Genomic DNA, 18,670 nt, shown 5'->3' with positions numbered 1-18,670 from the left:
ACATGACGTTATCTTGAAAGAGCTTCATATGTAATATCATTATTAGTGTGTGGTTTCTTGCTCTACTTAGTTTACCTTTCAGGGATTTATATTACACCCCACATTCTCCCTTCTGTTGGCAATACAGAGAGCGAGAGAGGAAGAATTTACAAGGGTGTACAAACAAGCAGTATCTCCAGCCAAAAAGGGTTCAACCGCCCACTCGAGCTTGTACAAACACAAACATGATCTCGTGCACCCCCACCACACACACACACACACACACACACACACACACACACACACACACACACACTCACCAAACCATTTAACCAACACAATACAATATAATAATGGTAACACAAGCAACCCCTTTCAATACAACAGCATTACAGGCATCTCCAGTTTAATCTAGCACTCTAGCGTGCATCTTTCTTTTCATTCATTCTCCTGAGAACACTGCTGTGCTTCTTAAAATTGAAGGCGGAATGGGTTATGTAAGCCACACAGTGAATGAGTCTCCATTCTTAGACACCTCTCCAGCTGAGCCGTCTCTCGTTTCAATGTGTGTAACGTGCTTAACCAGAGTTTTTATGTTGAAGCATAACCTGCTTTTTTATCAAATGCTTTTATTTATATTTTCTCATGTGACTTTTGCGTTTGGTCCAGTCAGTAGTCTGTTACTGATTGTATTTACTCTGTTCTTCGTTTGATTCTTGTTATATCCTTTGTGCATCACAGCGATGCATGAAGCCTTGTCAGTTGGGCCTTTCTGAGGCTTGAATTCCATGTTCTTGTATTTATTCACTATTTGCTGTCAGTCAGTGTGAATAATCTACTAAACTTGAGATGCCTGTGTAGATATACATAGATATGCCTCTGATGACATTGTCTGTTTGTGGTCTAAGCATATTTAGATCTTCAACTATGATTTTCTATAGCACATTATTATTTTTAGTATTATTATTATTATTTTATTATTATTTGTATATAGTTTTTGCAGTTGCAGAATTGCGCAGTAGAACAATTTGCACGTGTTCACCATGAAGGTCAACATATTCAATTCCAAAACATTTTTTGTGAAAATGATAACAAAGCAGCTATATAGAAATAATGAGAACATAATCTTTAAATAATAGATTTAATCCTATATCTTTATCTCTAATGAGCATCAGAGGAGATGGTGAAGAAAAAAACCCTGAGGACAGCATGAGAAGAAGAACCAAAATCAAAAAATAAAGATTTAACATGAAGCAGGTGAGAGTCATTTGTCAAGTGTTGAAATTGTTTTGTATGTTTTTAGCTCTACACAACTCAGACGATTTTTTTTGCAAAACAAAACTAAACAAAACAACAAATAACCAAGAGTATCAAATTGGCTATGATTCCGACTCACAGACTAAAAGTTTTTAAAAACGCCTTTAAATTCTTAAGGTAAGAAAAGCATGAGAGCAGAACAATAAGTGTGGAAATCATAATGCAGCAAAGATGTTCTGAATCTGAATATAACAGTACCTGAGTATTTGACTCATATTGATCGTAAACGCAAAGATGCACTAGTCCTCAACACCAAGCCACATTTAAGTAAAAAAGCCAAAAGCAGTTGATTTGTGAGGTTTCATTTCCTAAAATACAGCACTAACCAAGACCAACACAACAGCCTCAACAACACGGCCTCTTCTGCAGAATAAATGAGCCACGGCAGATAAAGCTGGCGTACAAAATGTATTTGGTAACAGTTATTGTCAATTCAAATATAATTGGTAAAAAAATACGTATATTAAATCATAAATGTAGTTGAGTAGAGTAAAGTTGCTTAATCTTTGATCCTCAATAAAACTAGACAGTTTACTCAAATACTCAATATTTAAATCTTTTTTAAATGATAAAAAAGAAAATCCTCTAAAGTTTACTGTGCTGGATCAGATTCTGAGCAGTAAAATGTAAATGCAAAACCGATTTTCTAAAAATCAACTTCGGTGCTGTTGAGCTTTAAGCCTGCATTATGCCTCGATTGCACGACGCTCTGGTAAAAACCTTCCACTCAATTAAAATGTACTAAAATAAACTCAACTTAACTAAAGTTGCAGCAGATTCTACACATGACTAAAAGACCTAAATTAAATGTGTTCTGCAAAACTTTACCCTGAATAATTGCTATTTTTGGTGTCCCTGCCATCACTTGTAGGCACACAATAAGGAATATTTGCGCCATGGCAATGACTTTGGCCTGCTGAAAGTTAAAAGAGGTCACTCACAGTCAGCCAATTACTCCTTTCATACATCACGTAGGCCCAATTAGCTGCTGTTTTTACAGCTCTACTGCAATCGCATCACTGAGAAGGTATCTACACTAGCAGCATATTGTTACAGACATGGTATTTAGATCAGCGAATTTCTACACATCCTTGTGCTTTGAGAACAATCTGAGGTCAAACGGTGCTACCTTGGACGAGTAGGCGTGTGGTGTGGATGGCCTCTCCCTGCACGCTGTAGGCCCTGCACGTGTATGCTCCTCTGTCTTGCCGGGTGATGGACAAAACGGTCAGACTGCCATCGCTCACCTGTTGAAACATGATGGACACAGCAAACTTGTTAGTGTCCAAACCTCAGTGAACACACTCTGATTATGCCTTACCTCTTGCAAAACTTCTTCCAGTCAAAGTAATAACAATGCAAATAGTTGTTTAATGCATTTACTGTACAATTGCGCCATTTAGTACCACCAATACTGGTGATTAGTACACTAATCAGGCCTAACATTATGACTGGTAAAGTAAATAACACTGATTATCTTTTCACTATGGCGTGAATGTGAACATTAGGTCCATGTGGTAGAAGTAGGAAAAATGGGCAAGCGTAAGTATTGAGTGAGTTTCACGAGGACCAAATTGTGACGGCTAGACGACTGGGTCAGAGCATCTTCAAAGCTGCAGTTCTTGTGGGGTGTTACTGGTCTGCATTGCTCAGTATCTATCAAAAGTGGTCCAATGAAGGAACAGTGATAACCCGGCGACAGGGTCATGGGTGGCCAAGGCTCACTGATGCACATGGGAAGCAAAGGCTGCCCCATGTGGTCCGATCCATCAGACGAGCTCCTGTAGCTCAAACTGCTGAAGAAGTTAATGCTGTGGATGCTCGACGGGTCAGAACTGAAAGGAGGACCAATACAATATTACAGGCGCTTGGCCTGGTCAGTGTATCAATGCTCAAAAATAAACATTTTATACTCCACAAAATCACAGTGACACTAAACTCACATATACAAAAGAGAGCCTTTTCTTCTGTAATAATCAATTCAGAAAGCTTCACTGAACTGCTTCACAATACTCACAAGCACGTGTTAGCTTTCACCCACCCTGGTTAGTCATATAAGGGTAGTGGGAAAATGCTAGAAAAAAAACTAAACACTACTACTTCATCTTCCGTCAAAAACGAGTAACGTGGCATATTATGACATTTAAACTAGAAGTTTATTACAGAGTAAAAGTGGAAGCAGACACAATGGATGCAGAAAACACAATTCCACATGTCAACAAAACATTTAGTAAAGGGCATTAACCAAAACGAGCAGGTTGTTATTTCATCACGACTATAAAAAAGAAAGACAAAGACAACGTGGGAGAGATCAAATAAACCAGGCCACTCCACTAGGGACTGAAAGATCAATGTGCTCCTGTTCTCTCTCTCTCTTACACCCACAGATACACCATTCCCATTTTATTAGAGCCCCTCAAGCTGTTACTAGTACCACCGTGAAATGGAAGAAGAAGCATTTATTTTATCACATGCACTTTACAAAATGATTCAATTCTTTCTTTAAATATCCACTGTTAGGAAATTGGGGTCCGAGCGCAGGTTCAGCTTTGAGATACAGCACCTCCCAGAGCACACAAGGTTAAGACATTGCTCGTGGGTCCTCATAGGCAGCTTGGCATGGCTTGGACGTGAACCCCCAACCTTCTGACTGGTAACACATAACCTTAAACACTAAAGCCACCACTGGCTTATAATTGTTAACCACTGCCCAGGGATTTGCAACTATCGAACCTTCTCCAGTGTCTTTCATTGTAACTGAACTGGTCCCAGTAGTGGTTTCCAAAGCATCCTTGCACATGTCCCAATATCCCTTAATAAATAAAATGCTTATTACCATGACCTCACCTTTCTGGAAATGAAATGAATCATGCAACTAAGTACATTTACAACAGAATTAATAAAGCACATCTTTTGAGATTCACATTAAGTAGCACATCAGGCAGATTCCTTCATTATAATTCAATACTGAAGGTTTCTAGAGTGTGTGTTTCTTGAAAAGCCTTCATATTTTAGTTCTGAGCTACAGTATGAATTAAACGATGACACACAATGGCTCTCTATATGAAAGAGCACAAATAACAATTCTTACTACACAGTGATGCACTAATAAGTCTGTCTGATTTATAAAAACAACGTCAGCTATGTGAATGCTCCCATCCAGTTCTCCCTTATTTACAAGACATACGCGTTCGATACTCTCCAGATAACACACAACAACATCTAAATGACTAATTTAGGTTTTAAGTCAACAGTCAACAATTATGCATTTTACTGAAGCTGATTTTAAAGTGATTATAACTGCTGTTGCAGGAAATAAGAAAAAAATAAATGTTAAAAAATAATAATTGAAATAAAATAAAATCAATTGTTAACAGGTTTAGAAGAGAAAAAGGAGTTCAATGTGTGTCTTTTTTTAATTCTTTCTTTTACAAAACTTAGATGTATTATATACTGTAGGTAAATATAGACAGTTTTGGAAATTTGATTATTATTATTATTATTATTATTATTATTATTATTATTATTATTATTATTATTATTTTTATTATTATAGTTTTGTGTTGAAAATCAACAGAAAACTGAATAGTTTTCCAGCCTCAACTGTGGGTACTGTACTTTAATCCTAAGCTTGGGTTTGCAAGCTCTCCCGCTGACTATATGGGTGTCCTTTAGGTTTTTATGCCAGTAAGTAGACTGGCCAGTGTATAAATGCTTTGTATGTAAATGACGCAAGAGGGTGCATATGTGTGTGTTTGCAGTTTGCTTGTGATGAACTGGCATTCAGTACAGGTCTTATTCCTCTAAATCCACCACCAAAAAAGTATGCTGAAAGCTTCAGGTTAAACCATAAGCCTATTTTAGATTTCATTCCAATATACAGTTAATAATAAACAAGCACTGCTCACCTGGTCCCACCATGTGTCAGGGTAAGAGGGGGAAGTACATCTAGACTCTTTTTTGTTCTGGCACCAAGGTAATGGTATGAACTTCCCCTTGATGCAAAAATAGCTGAGCCACTGCCTTTCTTTAAAAGACAGGTGACATCCTACTTTTACAGATGAAATGGCCCAAATATTCACATTAGGTACTTTGCATCTGTTTACAAAAATCTGCATATATACTGTAAATCTAAATAATTATTCTGACATACATTTTAGTTGTGATACAGGTAAAGAAAGTGATGTCGATTCCCACACCAGTTTCTTTCTTTTACTTTAATATTTAAGGTATTCAGTTTATCAATTACCTCTTTTTTTTTTTTTTTTTTTACTCTTAAACACTACACGCAAACGCAGCAAAACTGGTGTCACATCAGCATAAAAGTACAGCATTTTACTAACTACTGAGCCTCTCTCCGGACTTATTAGAGTTTTTCTCGGGTTTTTTTGCCAAAAAACGCATGTGACAACACAGGGTTAAAAAGACCCGAGGGTTTGGAGACAAAGAGACAAACCCAACTTCATGTGAATGAGAAGCCAGTTCAATTGGTGGAATAATTAAAATCCACATAAATATGTCTAGGTCAATAGATGTCAGTGACATACAGTGAATTTGTCACCAATTAGTCTGATATCGACGTAACAGAAAAATAATACATCAACTACAGACTGCCTTTAGAAATGTCCATAATGCTCCTGTGCCACTTGCTCAATGCTCAAATGATTATAATTTTTTTTATATTTGATATGTAATATATATTGTTATGGATACAAACATAAAACTATATCAATTTATAACATTTTATATTTATGAAAATAAAAAAAAATTATTGTGCTTAATCATTAATACTATATTTTACAATCTCTCTATGTAAGTATGTTGATATTTTGGTCATAAAATAAAACTTTTTATACTAGCATCCGAGGTTACGACATAATTCTCACGGTGCTACGACTTAATGTCGGAAATTACGAGAATAAAGTCATAGCATTAATAGAAGTAATTCAAAATTATGAGAATAAAGTCAGAGCATTAATAGAAGTAATTTAAAATTATGAGAATAAAGTCGTAACCACAAGAATAAAGTCGAAACAGTGAATTTACGTTGTTTGCCTAGCGAACTTTTCTGGGGCATAATTTTTAAGATGCAATCGAGCAATAGCCCCCTCTAAGGTCACAAAATAGGATGGACACTGTATCTGGTGTAACACTTTATTCTCATAATTTTGACTTTATTCTCGTAGTCTTTATTTATTGATTTTTTATTTTTATTAAAACGCCGTCATAATTTTACTACTACTAAACTGATGTGATAAAGTGACTAAAGTGATGAACAGTTCATAGTAATAAAAAGAAATTGTATATATCACCAGGTTTTATTGTTTTGTTATTCTCTAGAAAACGTTTTAATGACAAGCGCATGCATTTAAAAATGGTTAATTGTATTGGTGTATCAACTAAGTGCTGAAACATCACAGAGGCATGACGCAAGTCAAACACTAGAACAGGATATTGCAGGAAATGCTCACAGGCTGCAAACACAGTAACTTTTGATGCTCTGGCAGTTAGCTTGACCTGTCGATATCCCTTCAGGAAATCAAGGTAGCGTAATTAGCAGGACCCGAGCCGTCAATACAGTCTTTCATTGCTGGCACTCTGGAACTGTGACAACATTTACCTTCTGGTAACCCATGCAGAATCGATGCTAATGCTAATTGGTTTAACCAATGGCACCTATAGATTTATAACATAACATTAAGAACATTCGCTTTTTAAATCCGCTTTAAATCCATAATTACTCCCATTAACCCGGAGCCATTCATCGTTAATTGGGTCTTTTACTTTATTGCTGCATTTTTTTTTCCGTATCATCTGTGGTCTTTTTTTTTTTTTTAAGATTTATATTCGATTCCTAAAAATATATGTATATAAAGTACAAGGTATCATAAATATGACTTGAATCACATTGATATAATAGACTTACATTTGTACCTTTACAAAAGGTACTGATGAAGATTATAATATGATTTACTATTAATTGTGATTAAAACATTTCTGAGTAATAATCGGGCTGTAGATCTGCGAGGGTGACATTTTTAATAAGGTTTTCTAAGAGTTATCAGCTGCTACAGCTCATGACGACAGTCAGAAGCAGCTGCGAACTAGGTGATCGTATGTAAGATCACACACACACACACACACACACACACACACACACACACACACACACACACACACACACACACACACACACACACACAGAGGCATGCAGAACTGCAAGAACACATAAGTGCATCCCATTTATTCAAAACAGCAGCAATCTGCAACACAGTAATTACTCTAATTAAGCAGATGGGGACATGTGGCTAGACTACAGCAGACCCAACACACACACACACACACACACACACACACACACATACATACATACATACAGGCAAAATCACAGACATAAGCCTAAACTCTGGTGTGATTTTTGGCCTGAATGTTCTATCCTGGACAAATTTCACACATCACAGAACAATTCTTTGGACCTGAGACAATATCAGTGATCACGTAATATGATGTTCTTACTGGCTGCTTATTTAGACCAGCTGTGACCACTGCCAACTGATGAGAAAGTTCTTCCCAAGACATCCTATGCAATTGTACGAGGTGGTTCGAGACTAGTGGTGCTAAATTGCGTCGGCAATTTCATCATGGACAGCAAGTTAGAACAAAAAGCAAACATGAAACTCTGTTGAGACTGGGCAAATCTGCCACGGAGACGTTTCACAAGATGTAGGTTTGACATACGGCGACGCTGCAATGGGGTGTTTTGAGTGGCGGCTTTGTTGGAGGTTCTTGAAGCTTTTGAAGCACGCCTGCTGTTTAAAACACCTCATTGCAGCGTCGCCGTATGTCAAACTTACATCATGTCAAACGTCTTTGTAAAAGATTTCGAAACCACCCACCCTAGCCAGATTTGGCTACTGCAGACTTCGCCCTCTTCCTGTAGATGAAGATCCAGCTCAAAGGTTACCATTTTGGCACCATTGCGAATATCCAGCATGAATAGCAGAAGGTGCATGGCATGCTTTGAAAAGAAGACTTTTTAAAGACACTTCAGAAGTGGCAGGAACGCTCTGAGCTCTGTATTGCCGTGCAAGGGAATAGTTTGAAGGTGATGGTGTGTAAACGTAGATAAATAAAGTATTTGCTTGTAAACAGAGCTTTTGGATACCACCATTTAAAAATATTATAAATCATCGCTGAAAATGTGTGCCGTTTATCTATAGGCTGCTGAGAAAATTATAAATACAACAATAAGAAAAAAACAAACGGCCCCTCTGCCTCTCTTTCTTCTCTGTTAATATGATCCGAGTTTCTTTCTCATCAGCTAAATGCTCGCTGTCACTCAAACTAACAAGCTATGCATGGCGACGCATCTCTCACCAAAACATCATCTCTCTTCAGCTGCTTAGTGTTCAGTCTTCAAGGCAAAAGCCTGTTGCTGCCATTTTCTAGCTCTTATACAGCTATGTGTATGTAATTGCTCTTGATCGATGTGGTGCTGGAAATCAAACGCCATAAAAAAAATTAAAAAAAAGGAGTGACTGAACCGTGCATTACTCTCACACTCTCTATGCTTAGTGTACAATCTCTATAAACAGATGCATTGCATTTAGAAAACTGTTGGTGCCTCCACTGCATTCCATTCTAAGGTCATATGAGTGTGCAAAGCACCGTTCCTACCGTGTCTGCAGAAACAAAGCCACGTTTAGTTTCTCTAAAAAAAAAAAAATGTGCTGGGTTCGTCAGACCAAAAATAAACTGTTGTGCCACAGTATTGCTTCAGTCGCAGTTACTGAATATGTAGTGCCAGCCGAAGGAGTGGAGTAGGTATGTATTTTTAACCTGAATCCAAATTATTCAGACAATTTTATCTAAACTTATTTTCACTTACATAGAATCCCCTGCTTACAGATGAACAGCTAACAAGACTACTAACAGTTACAGCATTTTGCAAAGACTCTCATCCATTATAACTTAACATTGTCTTATTTTAAACAACTAAACAGTTCATGGTTAAGGGCCTTGCTCAGGGGCCCTGTAATGACAGTAGGGTGAAGCTTGTTTTTCAACTCACGATTTCTCCATTCAAAGGCTGAGCTACCACTTTCCATGAGCATTAGTGAAACTGAGGAAGCTAGTTTATGGCTACAACTAAGACAGGTCAAAGTGATTATGCTTCATTAAGAATGTAAACAGGGTGAAATCTAATTAAAATCTATGAAAATCTGTCCTTTTCTTTTGGGCTGATGTCTTCAGCCCTGTAGTTAATCTCTGGTTACATGAGCCGCTTCAGCTAAAATGTTCAGAATCTCTGATGTTTTTCGAGTTTAGTAACATTTAATCACTAAACTACAAGCTTTTTTTTAAACCTTTCTCTGTCACTGTACTTAGATTTGGTCTGTTGAAATACATTATAATTACCAAAATTATCTGGATATCCGACTACTAAAACTGCTTCTTCTTTCTCAGAACCAATTGAAACAAACCACCTACAATTCTCTAAAATCCAACCGTCATAATTATATATACAGTAATCCCCCGTTTATCTCGGTGGTTTCGTTCCAAAACCGTGATAAACGGACGCCACCCCAAAAATGCTATTTAATGTATATCGTACTGTATTGTATTAACATTTTACTTCATTTTATAATTAATAATTATATTTGTATTAATAAATTCCATTATTTCAACATAAAACTTTATATAAACAATTCCCAAAAAGCAAAAGAGCAATAGCAAATCAGCTTCTAACCTAATAGTTTGACGGAAGTGTGTGACAAATCTTAAGGGACTAAGGCAACATAATCACCGTTTTTTTTTTTTTTTTTTAGGTTTAAGGCCCTTATTTCATTCAGGACATTTTGGCTCTCTTTTCCGGCATAATGCATAATATAGAACAGGCAATGAGAGAAAGGTATTGGAAATTATGGCAGAGGATAATGTGAGTAAAAAAAAATAAAATGGTAGTAAAGCAGACAAGATACCAAAAAAAGTGCATAAAAAAGGGAGAGAAATAAAAAAATGAATAAAATAAAGCAGAGGCTGACATTGAACATTGTGGAAAACTGCTTTGAATCTGTCACTTCCAATTTTAGCACCTATCATAGGGTGTAAGAGTGCCAGCTGGAGCTGGGACTCTACAGGGATGTCTGCCAATCAAGCGACGACATCGGAGTTACTGTTCATACAGAGGCACGCTTGAGGAATAATAACTCTGCTGATACAACTCCCATTCTTAGAGCTGTTCTGATCAATAGGGTGACTCTGAAAAAAAATTTGAGAACTGGTTGATTATTGGTTGATCTGATGCCATACACTCTCCTTCATTAGTGACATTCAAGATTCTGATCTGCACATTTCATCAATTCAAGACACATTTACATAAATAAGTTTAATAGAAATTTAAGGTTGACAGATTCTGACAACTGGTTTAACCATTTTGCATTTAATGACGTATGCAATGAACTGATGCTGAGATGATTTGGAGGTTGAGACTATTTAGGTGAAACCAGTATAATATATTTTGATCAACATGACATAAACAGCTGATAATGTAGGAAACAGCAGACACTTGTAGACAATCAATAAATTAATGTAACGAAGCTTTCGCAATTTAATCAAAGCAACAAGAAATGGTCTTATGATGTGCACATGCGACTGAACGATGTGGAGGTTGAACAAGTAATTTCGAGAATTTAATTCCTGATCTGACATGAAATGCTCCAGAGCAATGGAATTTTAGTTTTTTTTTTTTATTTATCCTAAATGAAGGTTGCCAATTAACTCTCATATAGCGTTCCTATTGAACTTCACAGTTCTCAGTGGATTCACATGATAACATTGTATTACCCAAAGTATTAAATCCCAATAGTGTTCAATGCAAACGCTAGTGATGAGTATAGAATTCAGATTTTGTGTCATGTGGTTAGCCTTAGCAGCTAAGAAAAAAAAATTATTTCCCACCTTGTACTTGGTGCCGTCCTGTAACTGCTCCCCCTCCCGTATCCAGCTGACTGAAGGTTTGGGGTTGCCGAACGCAGTGCAGCTGAGCGTGATGCTGCCCCCCTCTTTAGCCTCTACGTACTGCGGTGGTGTGTCGGTGAACGTTGGAGGAGCTGCAACACAAACAATGTGTTTATATATTTGTATTTTACATAAATACAACACAGTGTCTGCTACATATCAGTCAGATTAATGGTGACATGGCATAATCCATGCCTTCATACACTATATGGACTAAAGTATTGAGACACCAGACATTTCTAGCCATATGTGGTTCTTCAGTTGGATAGGACGCTTTAGCTTTTACTCGAACTAGGAGACCCAAGCTGCATAAAGATGCACAAAGATGCTTTGCATGGGTTGAAGTGGAAGATAAAATGGACTGCTACAGCGCACGGACCTCAACCCTATTTAAAAACCTTTGGGATGAACTGGAATGCTGAATGCACTCAACAGTACCTGTTTGGAGTCTATGCAAAAGGTGTTGGAGTTTTTAAATGCACACAGTGTGATAATTTAGTCTAAAAATACCAGTTTCATGGTATAATGCTATAAATACTCCGTTCTGAACACACAATCCTGTGGTAAAAAAAAAAAGGAACGTTTTCAGACTGCTAGCAAAATGGTAGTGCCATATCAAGATCTTTTCACTATAAGAAAATGTTATAGTTTTCACGAAGAAATGAAGGTTAAGTAAAACAGTTGTATATACACTCATTTATGTGTCTCAAAAAGTAAAATGCAAAATGTATATATATATACAGTGAGGAAAATAAGTATTTGAACACCCTGCTATTTTGCAAGTTCTTCAACTTAGAAATCATGGCGGGGTCTGAAATTGTCATCGTAGGTGCATGTCCACTGTGAGAGACATAATCTAAAAAAAAAATCCAGAAATCACAATGTATGAATTTTTAACTATTTATTTGTATGATACAGCTGCAAATAAGTATTTGAACACCTGAGAAAGTCAGTGTTAATATTTGGTACAGTAGCCTTTGTTTGCAATTACAGAGGTCAAACATTTCCTGTAGTTTTTCACCAGGTTTGCACACACTGCAGGAGGGATTTTGACCCACTCCTCCACACAGATCTTCTCTAGATCAGTCAGGTTTCTGGCCTGTCGCTGCGAAACTCGGAGTTTGAGCTCCCTCCAAAGATTCTCTATTGGGTTTAGGTCTGGAGACTTGCTAAGCCACGCCAGAACCTTGATATGCTTCTTACAGAGCCACTCCTTGGTTATCCTGGCTGTGTGCTTCGGGTCATTGTCATATTGGAAGACCCAGCCTCGACCCATCTTCAATGCTTTAACTGAGGGAAGGAGGTTGTTCCCCAAAATCTTGCAATACGTGGCCCCGGTCATCCTTTCCTTAATACAGTGCAGTCGCCCTGTCCCATGTGCAGAAAAACACCCCCAAAGCATGATGCTACCACCCCCATGCTTCACAGTAGGGATGGTGTTCTTGGGATGGTACTAATCATTCTTCTTCCTCCAAACACGTTTAGTGGAATCATGACCCAAAAGTTCTATTTTGGTCTCATCTGACCACATGACTTTCTCCCATGACTCCTCTGGATCATCCAAATGGTCATTGGCAAACTTAAGACATGCCTGGACATGTGCTGGTTTAAGCAGGGTAACCTTCCGTGCCATGCATGATTTCAAACCATGACGTCTTAGTGCATTACCAACAGTAACCTTGGAAACAATGGTCCCAGCTCTTATCAGGTCATTGATCAGCTCCTCCCGTGTAGTTCTGGGCTGATTTCTCACCTTTCTTAGGATCATTGAGACCCCACGGGGTGAGATCTTGCATGGAGCCCCAGTCCGAGGGAGATTGACAGTCATGTTTAGCTTCTTCCATTTTCTAATGATTGCTCCAACAGTGGACCTTTTTTCACCAAGCTGCTTGGCAATTTCCCCCTTAGCCCTTTCCAGCCTTGTGGAGGTGTACAATTTTGTCTCTAGTGTCTTTGGACAGCTCTTTGGTCTTGGCCATGTTAGTGGTTGGATTCTTACTGATTGAATGGGGTGGACAGGTGTCTTTATGCAGCTAACGACCTCAAACAGGTGCATCTAATTTAGGATAATAAATGTAGTGGAGGTGAACATTTTAAAGGCAGACTAACAGGTCTTTGAGGGTTAGAATTCTAGCTGATAGACAGGTGTTCAAATACTTATTTGCAGCTGTATCATTCAAATAAATAGTTTAAAAATCATACATTGTGATTTCTGGATTTTTTTTTTTTTAGATTATGTCTCTCACAGTGGACATGCACCTACGATGACAATTTCAGACCCCTCCATGATTTCTGAGTGGGAGAACTTGCAAAATAGCAGGGTGTTCAAATACTTATTTTCCTCACTGTATATTTTTGTTTTGTTTTGTTTTTGTTTGTTTGTTTTTTTTGTTGTTTTGTTTTTTGCAATAAAAACTAAGTATAAATTATTCTCATATTCCCTTTAAAAAATATATACCAGTTCAAATATAATGACATTTTCACTTAAACACATAAAAATGGGATGAAAAAGCCACAAGTGGCTAATTACAGTTTTTCTTAGTTGATTTGAAGCATTTCTTGAATCATATAAACACACATTTACAAAAATAAGTTTAATAGAAAGTTTAGATGACAGATTCTGACAACTGGTTTAACCATTTTGCATTAAATGACTTATGCAATGAACTGATGCTGAGATGTTTTGGAGGTTGAGACTATTTAGGTGAAACCAGTATAATATATTTTGATCAACACGACAAACAACTGATAATGTAGAAAACAGCAGACACTTGTACACAGTCGATTAAACGAATGTACCAAAGCATTCGCAATTTCATCAAAGCAACAAGAAATTTTCTTATGATGAGCACAAATGACTAAATGACGTGGAGGTTGAACAAGTAGTTTTTAGAATTTCATTTCTGATCTGAGAAACGCTCCTCTCTGTGCACTCAGTCTAAAAAGGTGCTTATGCAGGAGAATTAATTAAGACGTGTTGGTGCTATAAAGCCAGAGGAGAGACAAGGTGAGACAGCACCTCTGTGGTCGCTAACATGGTGCAAGATAGACTGTAGGCGTGGCATTTTTGATCTGAATATGTATGCTAATGCTGTATAGTTTGGGAAAATATTCTGCCATACTGTAAAGCTGCTTTATACCATGTCCCAGCGATATTAGGAAGCTGGGGTTCACCCATGATTCAGCACCCCTGAAACCCAGAGAGTTAAGGGCCTTGCTTAAGCGCCACAAGAGTGGCAGTTTGGACCATGAACCTCCAACCTTCCAATCAGTAACCCAGAGCCTTAAACACCTTAAACCACTTCAGTAACTTTAGTAACCAATGAAATTAGCAGGTTTTTGGTGAAGTGTTGTATGTTTATATTATCTGAATCTTGCACTCTCTGTCTCTGTCTACAATACTAGCGATCTAGAGATAATGTGCCAGATGGCCAACATCATGAGACCTGATTAATACACTACAAGTGTGTTCATTAGTTGAAAGTGTGACTATTAAAATACTGAAATTACAGAAATGTTTAAACGACTTAAAATTGGTGTAGATTTTGAATCAACTAAAATGCAACAACCAATAGCTACATGAATTTATATGAATACAACTGTTAGGTTGTAGGTTAGTAACTGTTAAGTACTTGATAAAAAAAAAGTGCAATGATTTAGATAATATTTAATTGATTAAATATCCTGTAAAAAAACTCAAATACATAGTGACCATAGTGAACCAAAGACTGATCTGCTAAACTTACAGTCCACTGGAAGTAACTGCTGTTCATAATTTGATCTATTTCAAAGATCATTCAATTAATTATTTAATCAATCAATCAAACAATCAATCAATCATGTCATATGTAAACATTTAACACTGGCCTTAAAATATATTCTATTGTTTTTGTTTTAAATATGAATACATCTCAGCATGAAATATTATGATTACATCAGACTGTAAAACAGAGGTGCTTAACTTCATATTGCTTCACACTTAAATTAATAAACAAGAAATACATGCCTAAAAATATCATAGCATCCACACTTATGGACAATAAATATAAAGCTGTTTTGAAAACTAATAACAAATTATATTAGCCTAATAAATATATAGATTTAATTTCTCTGATTTGATTTGCTTTAAAGACTTTCTATGCCTTTTTGTTGTAGCTTTCCGCACAAAATCTTGAATAATTTAATAACGTGACTACTGGATGTTAATTTTGGACCACATCTGGACCACCTTTAGGACCACAGTGTTCTATTCCAACACAGAAACAGTTCCTTTACTTTTAAAAGCAAGTAATAGTTTAGTTTTTACTCAAACTAATACAAGCTGTTTTTATTTTTTAGTAAACTCGTGTGTAACTTACAAATTAAATCTATACGTAGGAATGAAGTCTGAAGTGCAGAAACGCTGTTTTAAAACTGATAACAGTAGATAACATCCAAGCAATAAAAGCACTGCCACCTCATGATGCTCTCAACAATCAGAAAGGTACAGTTGATGTTAATAAATTGAACAATCAATAACATCTCACCCAGGCCTATTTAATGGAACAGTCATTTAATGAGCTTATTACACCCATACTCCCTCTGAAAGATCTTCAAACAGGTTTTTTCTTTTAAGCGGCTATCATCAAGCGAGTAAAAGTAATAACCATAATTTAAAAGCCACTCAGGCAGACAAGAAAGGCGGTCAGAATTCTTTAAAAATGTTTACTTCTCCTTAATCAAATCGGAGAGAGAGTAAAGCGCTTTCTCGGATTCACGTGTCAGAGGAGGCGACGAAGCCGTGAGGCAGAGACATCTGTCCACTCAGAGATCTCCATCTGCTTGCTGTTCATCTTCAGACAAGCTCCCACACTCCCACACTGACCTGTGATGCTGACTAAACACCAACACTGCACAAACAGAGTCTCCCTCTCCCTCTTTCACTCACACACACTCTTATAAGCATCTGTCAGAATGTCTCAAAAGGCTGAAGGCCACAAGAGTGTGTGTGTAAAAGAACGTGAGTGTGTTGCAGTCACACAGCCGCAGTTTCTTATTGATCTTACGACCTGCTTCTGGCTCCCAAGCCGTCCGGTAAGCTCGCTTGACACTGGCGCATGGGCAGGCTGAATAAACCGTGCCTTATTTTTCGCTGAATCAGACATCAGATTCACATGGCACTACACCTGCAGTGAGTGGGCAGAAATCAAAGCGCTGGTACAGCAGCTTCCCTATTCATGCACAGCAGACTGTCAGGTTTTATAGCCCTGCTTTCTGTGATCTCACACACACACACACACACACACACACACACACACACACACACACACACACACACGACCAGCGGCAGGCTCCAGCAGGTTGTTTGGTGCCAGTCAGGCTGCACCTGCAGTGTCAGTAAAAAGGGCTATCCACTGAGGCTAAATAGAGCTTTTTGAAACAAGTGGCCTCCTATTGAGCTTCTCTGTGTCTCAAATTAAATCTTTCGCATGTCAGATCTGCATTAAAAGCATCAAACATAGCTGCTGGCCTCACATAATCTTTGTACCGCCAACCCATGCAAAAACATGAATTGGTGATGTTAGAACCACATTAAACAAACAACTACAATGTTAGGAGATCAAATGTTCATAAATCCCAACAATGCCAAAGCCGTCCATGTCTGGATGTACAAAAAAGTGGTTTGAGTTTGGGTAGGTGTTTTGTGACAGTTTCAATGATGGGTGTTTCAATAATGCAGCATGTGCAGCAGGTGGGTTCACAGGTCTCAGAGGAGGCATGTGGTTGATTTTGTTCATGTGATAGGGAAGAACTAGGTAGATATGATAATCTGTTGATATAAACTATCTACATAATAGTGTATATAGAAATAATAATCAAAAAACAATGGGCAACATTTTTTTTCGATACACAGTAGATTTGTCTGTTTGTCCCTAAGGTCTGACACTGGGTCACTACTGCGCTGCCTACACTGCTAATTTTAATATAAAATGAGTAAAAAAACTTCAAGTTGCCTTCTATTTTCTACCATTTTTATAAAAATTGAAAGTTTTGAAAATCACTACTATGGCAATGCATAATTAGACTATGATATAGCTATTTGGCTTTGTGACTGAAGCAGATTATAAAGCAGAGGAGCATATCATTTCTGTCACACTGTCCTCATACATGTCTTGCACCACCCTCACATACTTCTGTGACACACCTGATTTCTTCATACACTACAACAGCTCATCTTACTGCACCCTGGCATATGCTTTTTCTAGATCCACAAACACACACTGCAACTTCTTCTGACCTTCTTTACACTTCTCCATTAACATTCAAAATATTGCATCTGTGGTGCTCTTCCTTAGCATGAAACCATACTGCATATTGCTCACAGATGGTCACCTCTCCTCTTAGCCTGGCTTCCACTACTCTTTCCCATAACTTCATGGTGTGACTGATCAACTTTATTCCCCTGTAGTTACTGCAGTTCTGCACATCTCCCTTATTCTTAAAAAATGGAACCAGCACACTCCATTTCCAGTCCTCAGGCATCTTTTCCCCTTCCAAAATCTTGAACAATCTGGTTAAAAACTGGTCCTCATCCTCTTGATCGCTGCTCTCACTTGCTTCTTACTGATCCTATCTACATCCTGCTTCACCATCTCCACACCATCCAACCTTCTCTCTCTCTCATTTTCCTCGTTCATCAGCTGCTCAAAAGACTCCCTCCATCTTCTCAACACACTCTCCTAACTAGTCAAAACATTTCCATCTCCATCCTATATTGCTCTAACTTGTAGCACATCCTTCCCAGTTCGGGCCCTCTGTCTGGCCAACCGGTACAAATCCTTTGTACCGGTTGATATTGAACAGATTGTTATTGAACAGATATTGAACAGATTGTTTGCAAAACACGTTATGGTTTTAATAAAGCGCTCATTTACATACTGCAGGCTTCTCAGTGGCTTAATATCTGAAATAATAATTATCTAGCACTATATACTGCACAGACCAAAAACTGTGAATCTTGCACATTTTGAACACAAAAGATGGACAAAGAAAAAAACAACAAAAAGTGTGTTAATAAGTCACTGTGACATCCCAAGCTGCCAAAACAGCTTTTGGCTTCCATGTCTCTGAAAGTGTACTGAGGGTATAAACGCCATTCATCCGAAACAAACATTCCCCTAGTTGATGTCTCATGATGTTGGTGGAAAAATCCATAGCTCACTCACACACTATCAAAAATGTCCTACAGGTGTTCAGTGGGGTTGCAATCTGGTGATTATAAAAGGTCATTACATACGATTTACATCAATTCCATACTTATTAAGTTTTCAGTGAGCTCTCATGAATATTGGTGAAGTCATCCTGGATAGGGCAG

General features: G+C 37.6%; 1 protein-coding gene across 5 annotated transcripts in view; it reads right to left on the bottom strand.

The window, feature by feature from the left end:
• Positions 1-18,670, bottom strand: part of igsf9bb (immunoglobulin superfamily, member 9Bb) — a 104,618-nt gene that overhangs the window by 44,781 nt on the left and 41,167 nt on the right. For all 5 annotated transcript variants that reach the window (XR_014537268.1, XR_014537269.1, XR_014537270.1 and 2 more), the window contains exons 4-5: positions 11,257-11,408; positions 2,426-2,543 (exon numbers count right to left, since the gene is read on the bottom strand). Coding sequence is in view for 2 of the 5 variants with exons in the window: in XM_083564826.1 (XP_083420952.1) it covers positions 2,426-2,543; positions 11,257-11,408 (270 nt within the window). In the remaining 3 variants the exon portion in view is untranslated. The remainder of the gene's footprint in view (positions 1-2,425; positions 2,544-11,256; positions 11,409-18,670) is intronic.

The sequence above is a fragment of the Silurus aristotelis genome (assembly GCF_946808225.1).
Source record: "Silurus aristotelis genome assembly, chromosome: 16".
Classification (NCBI taxonomy): domain Eukaryota; kingdom Metazoa; phylum Chordata; class Actinopteri; order Siluriformes; family Siluridae; genus Silurus; species Silurus aristotelis.
Note: the sequence above shows the minus strand (reverse complement) of the source record. Positions and strands in the feature narration are given on the sequence as shown.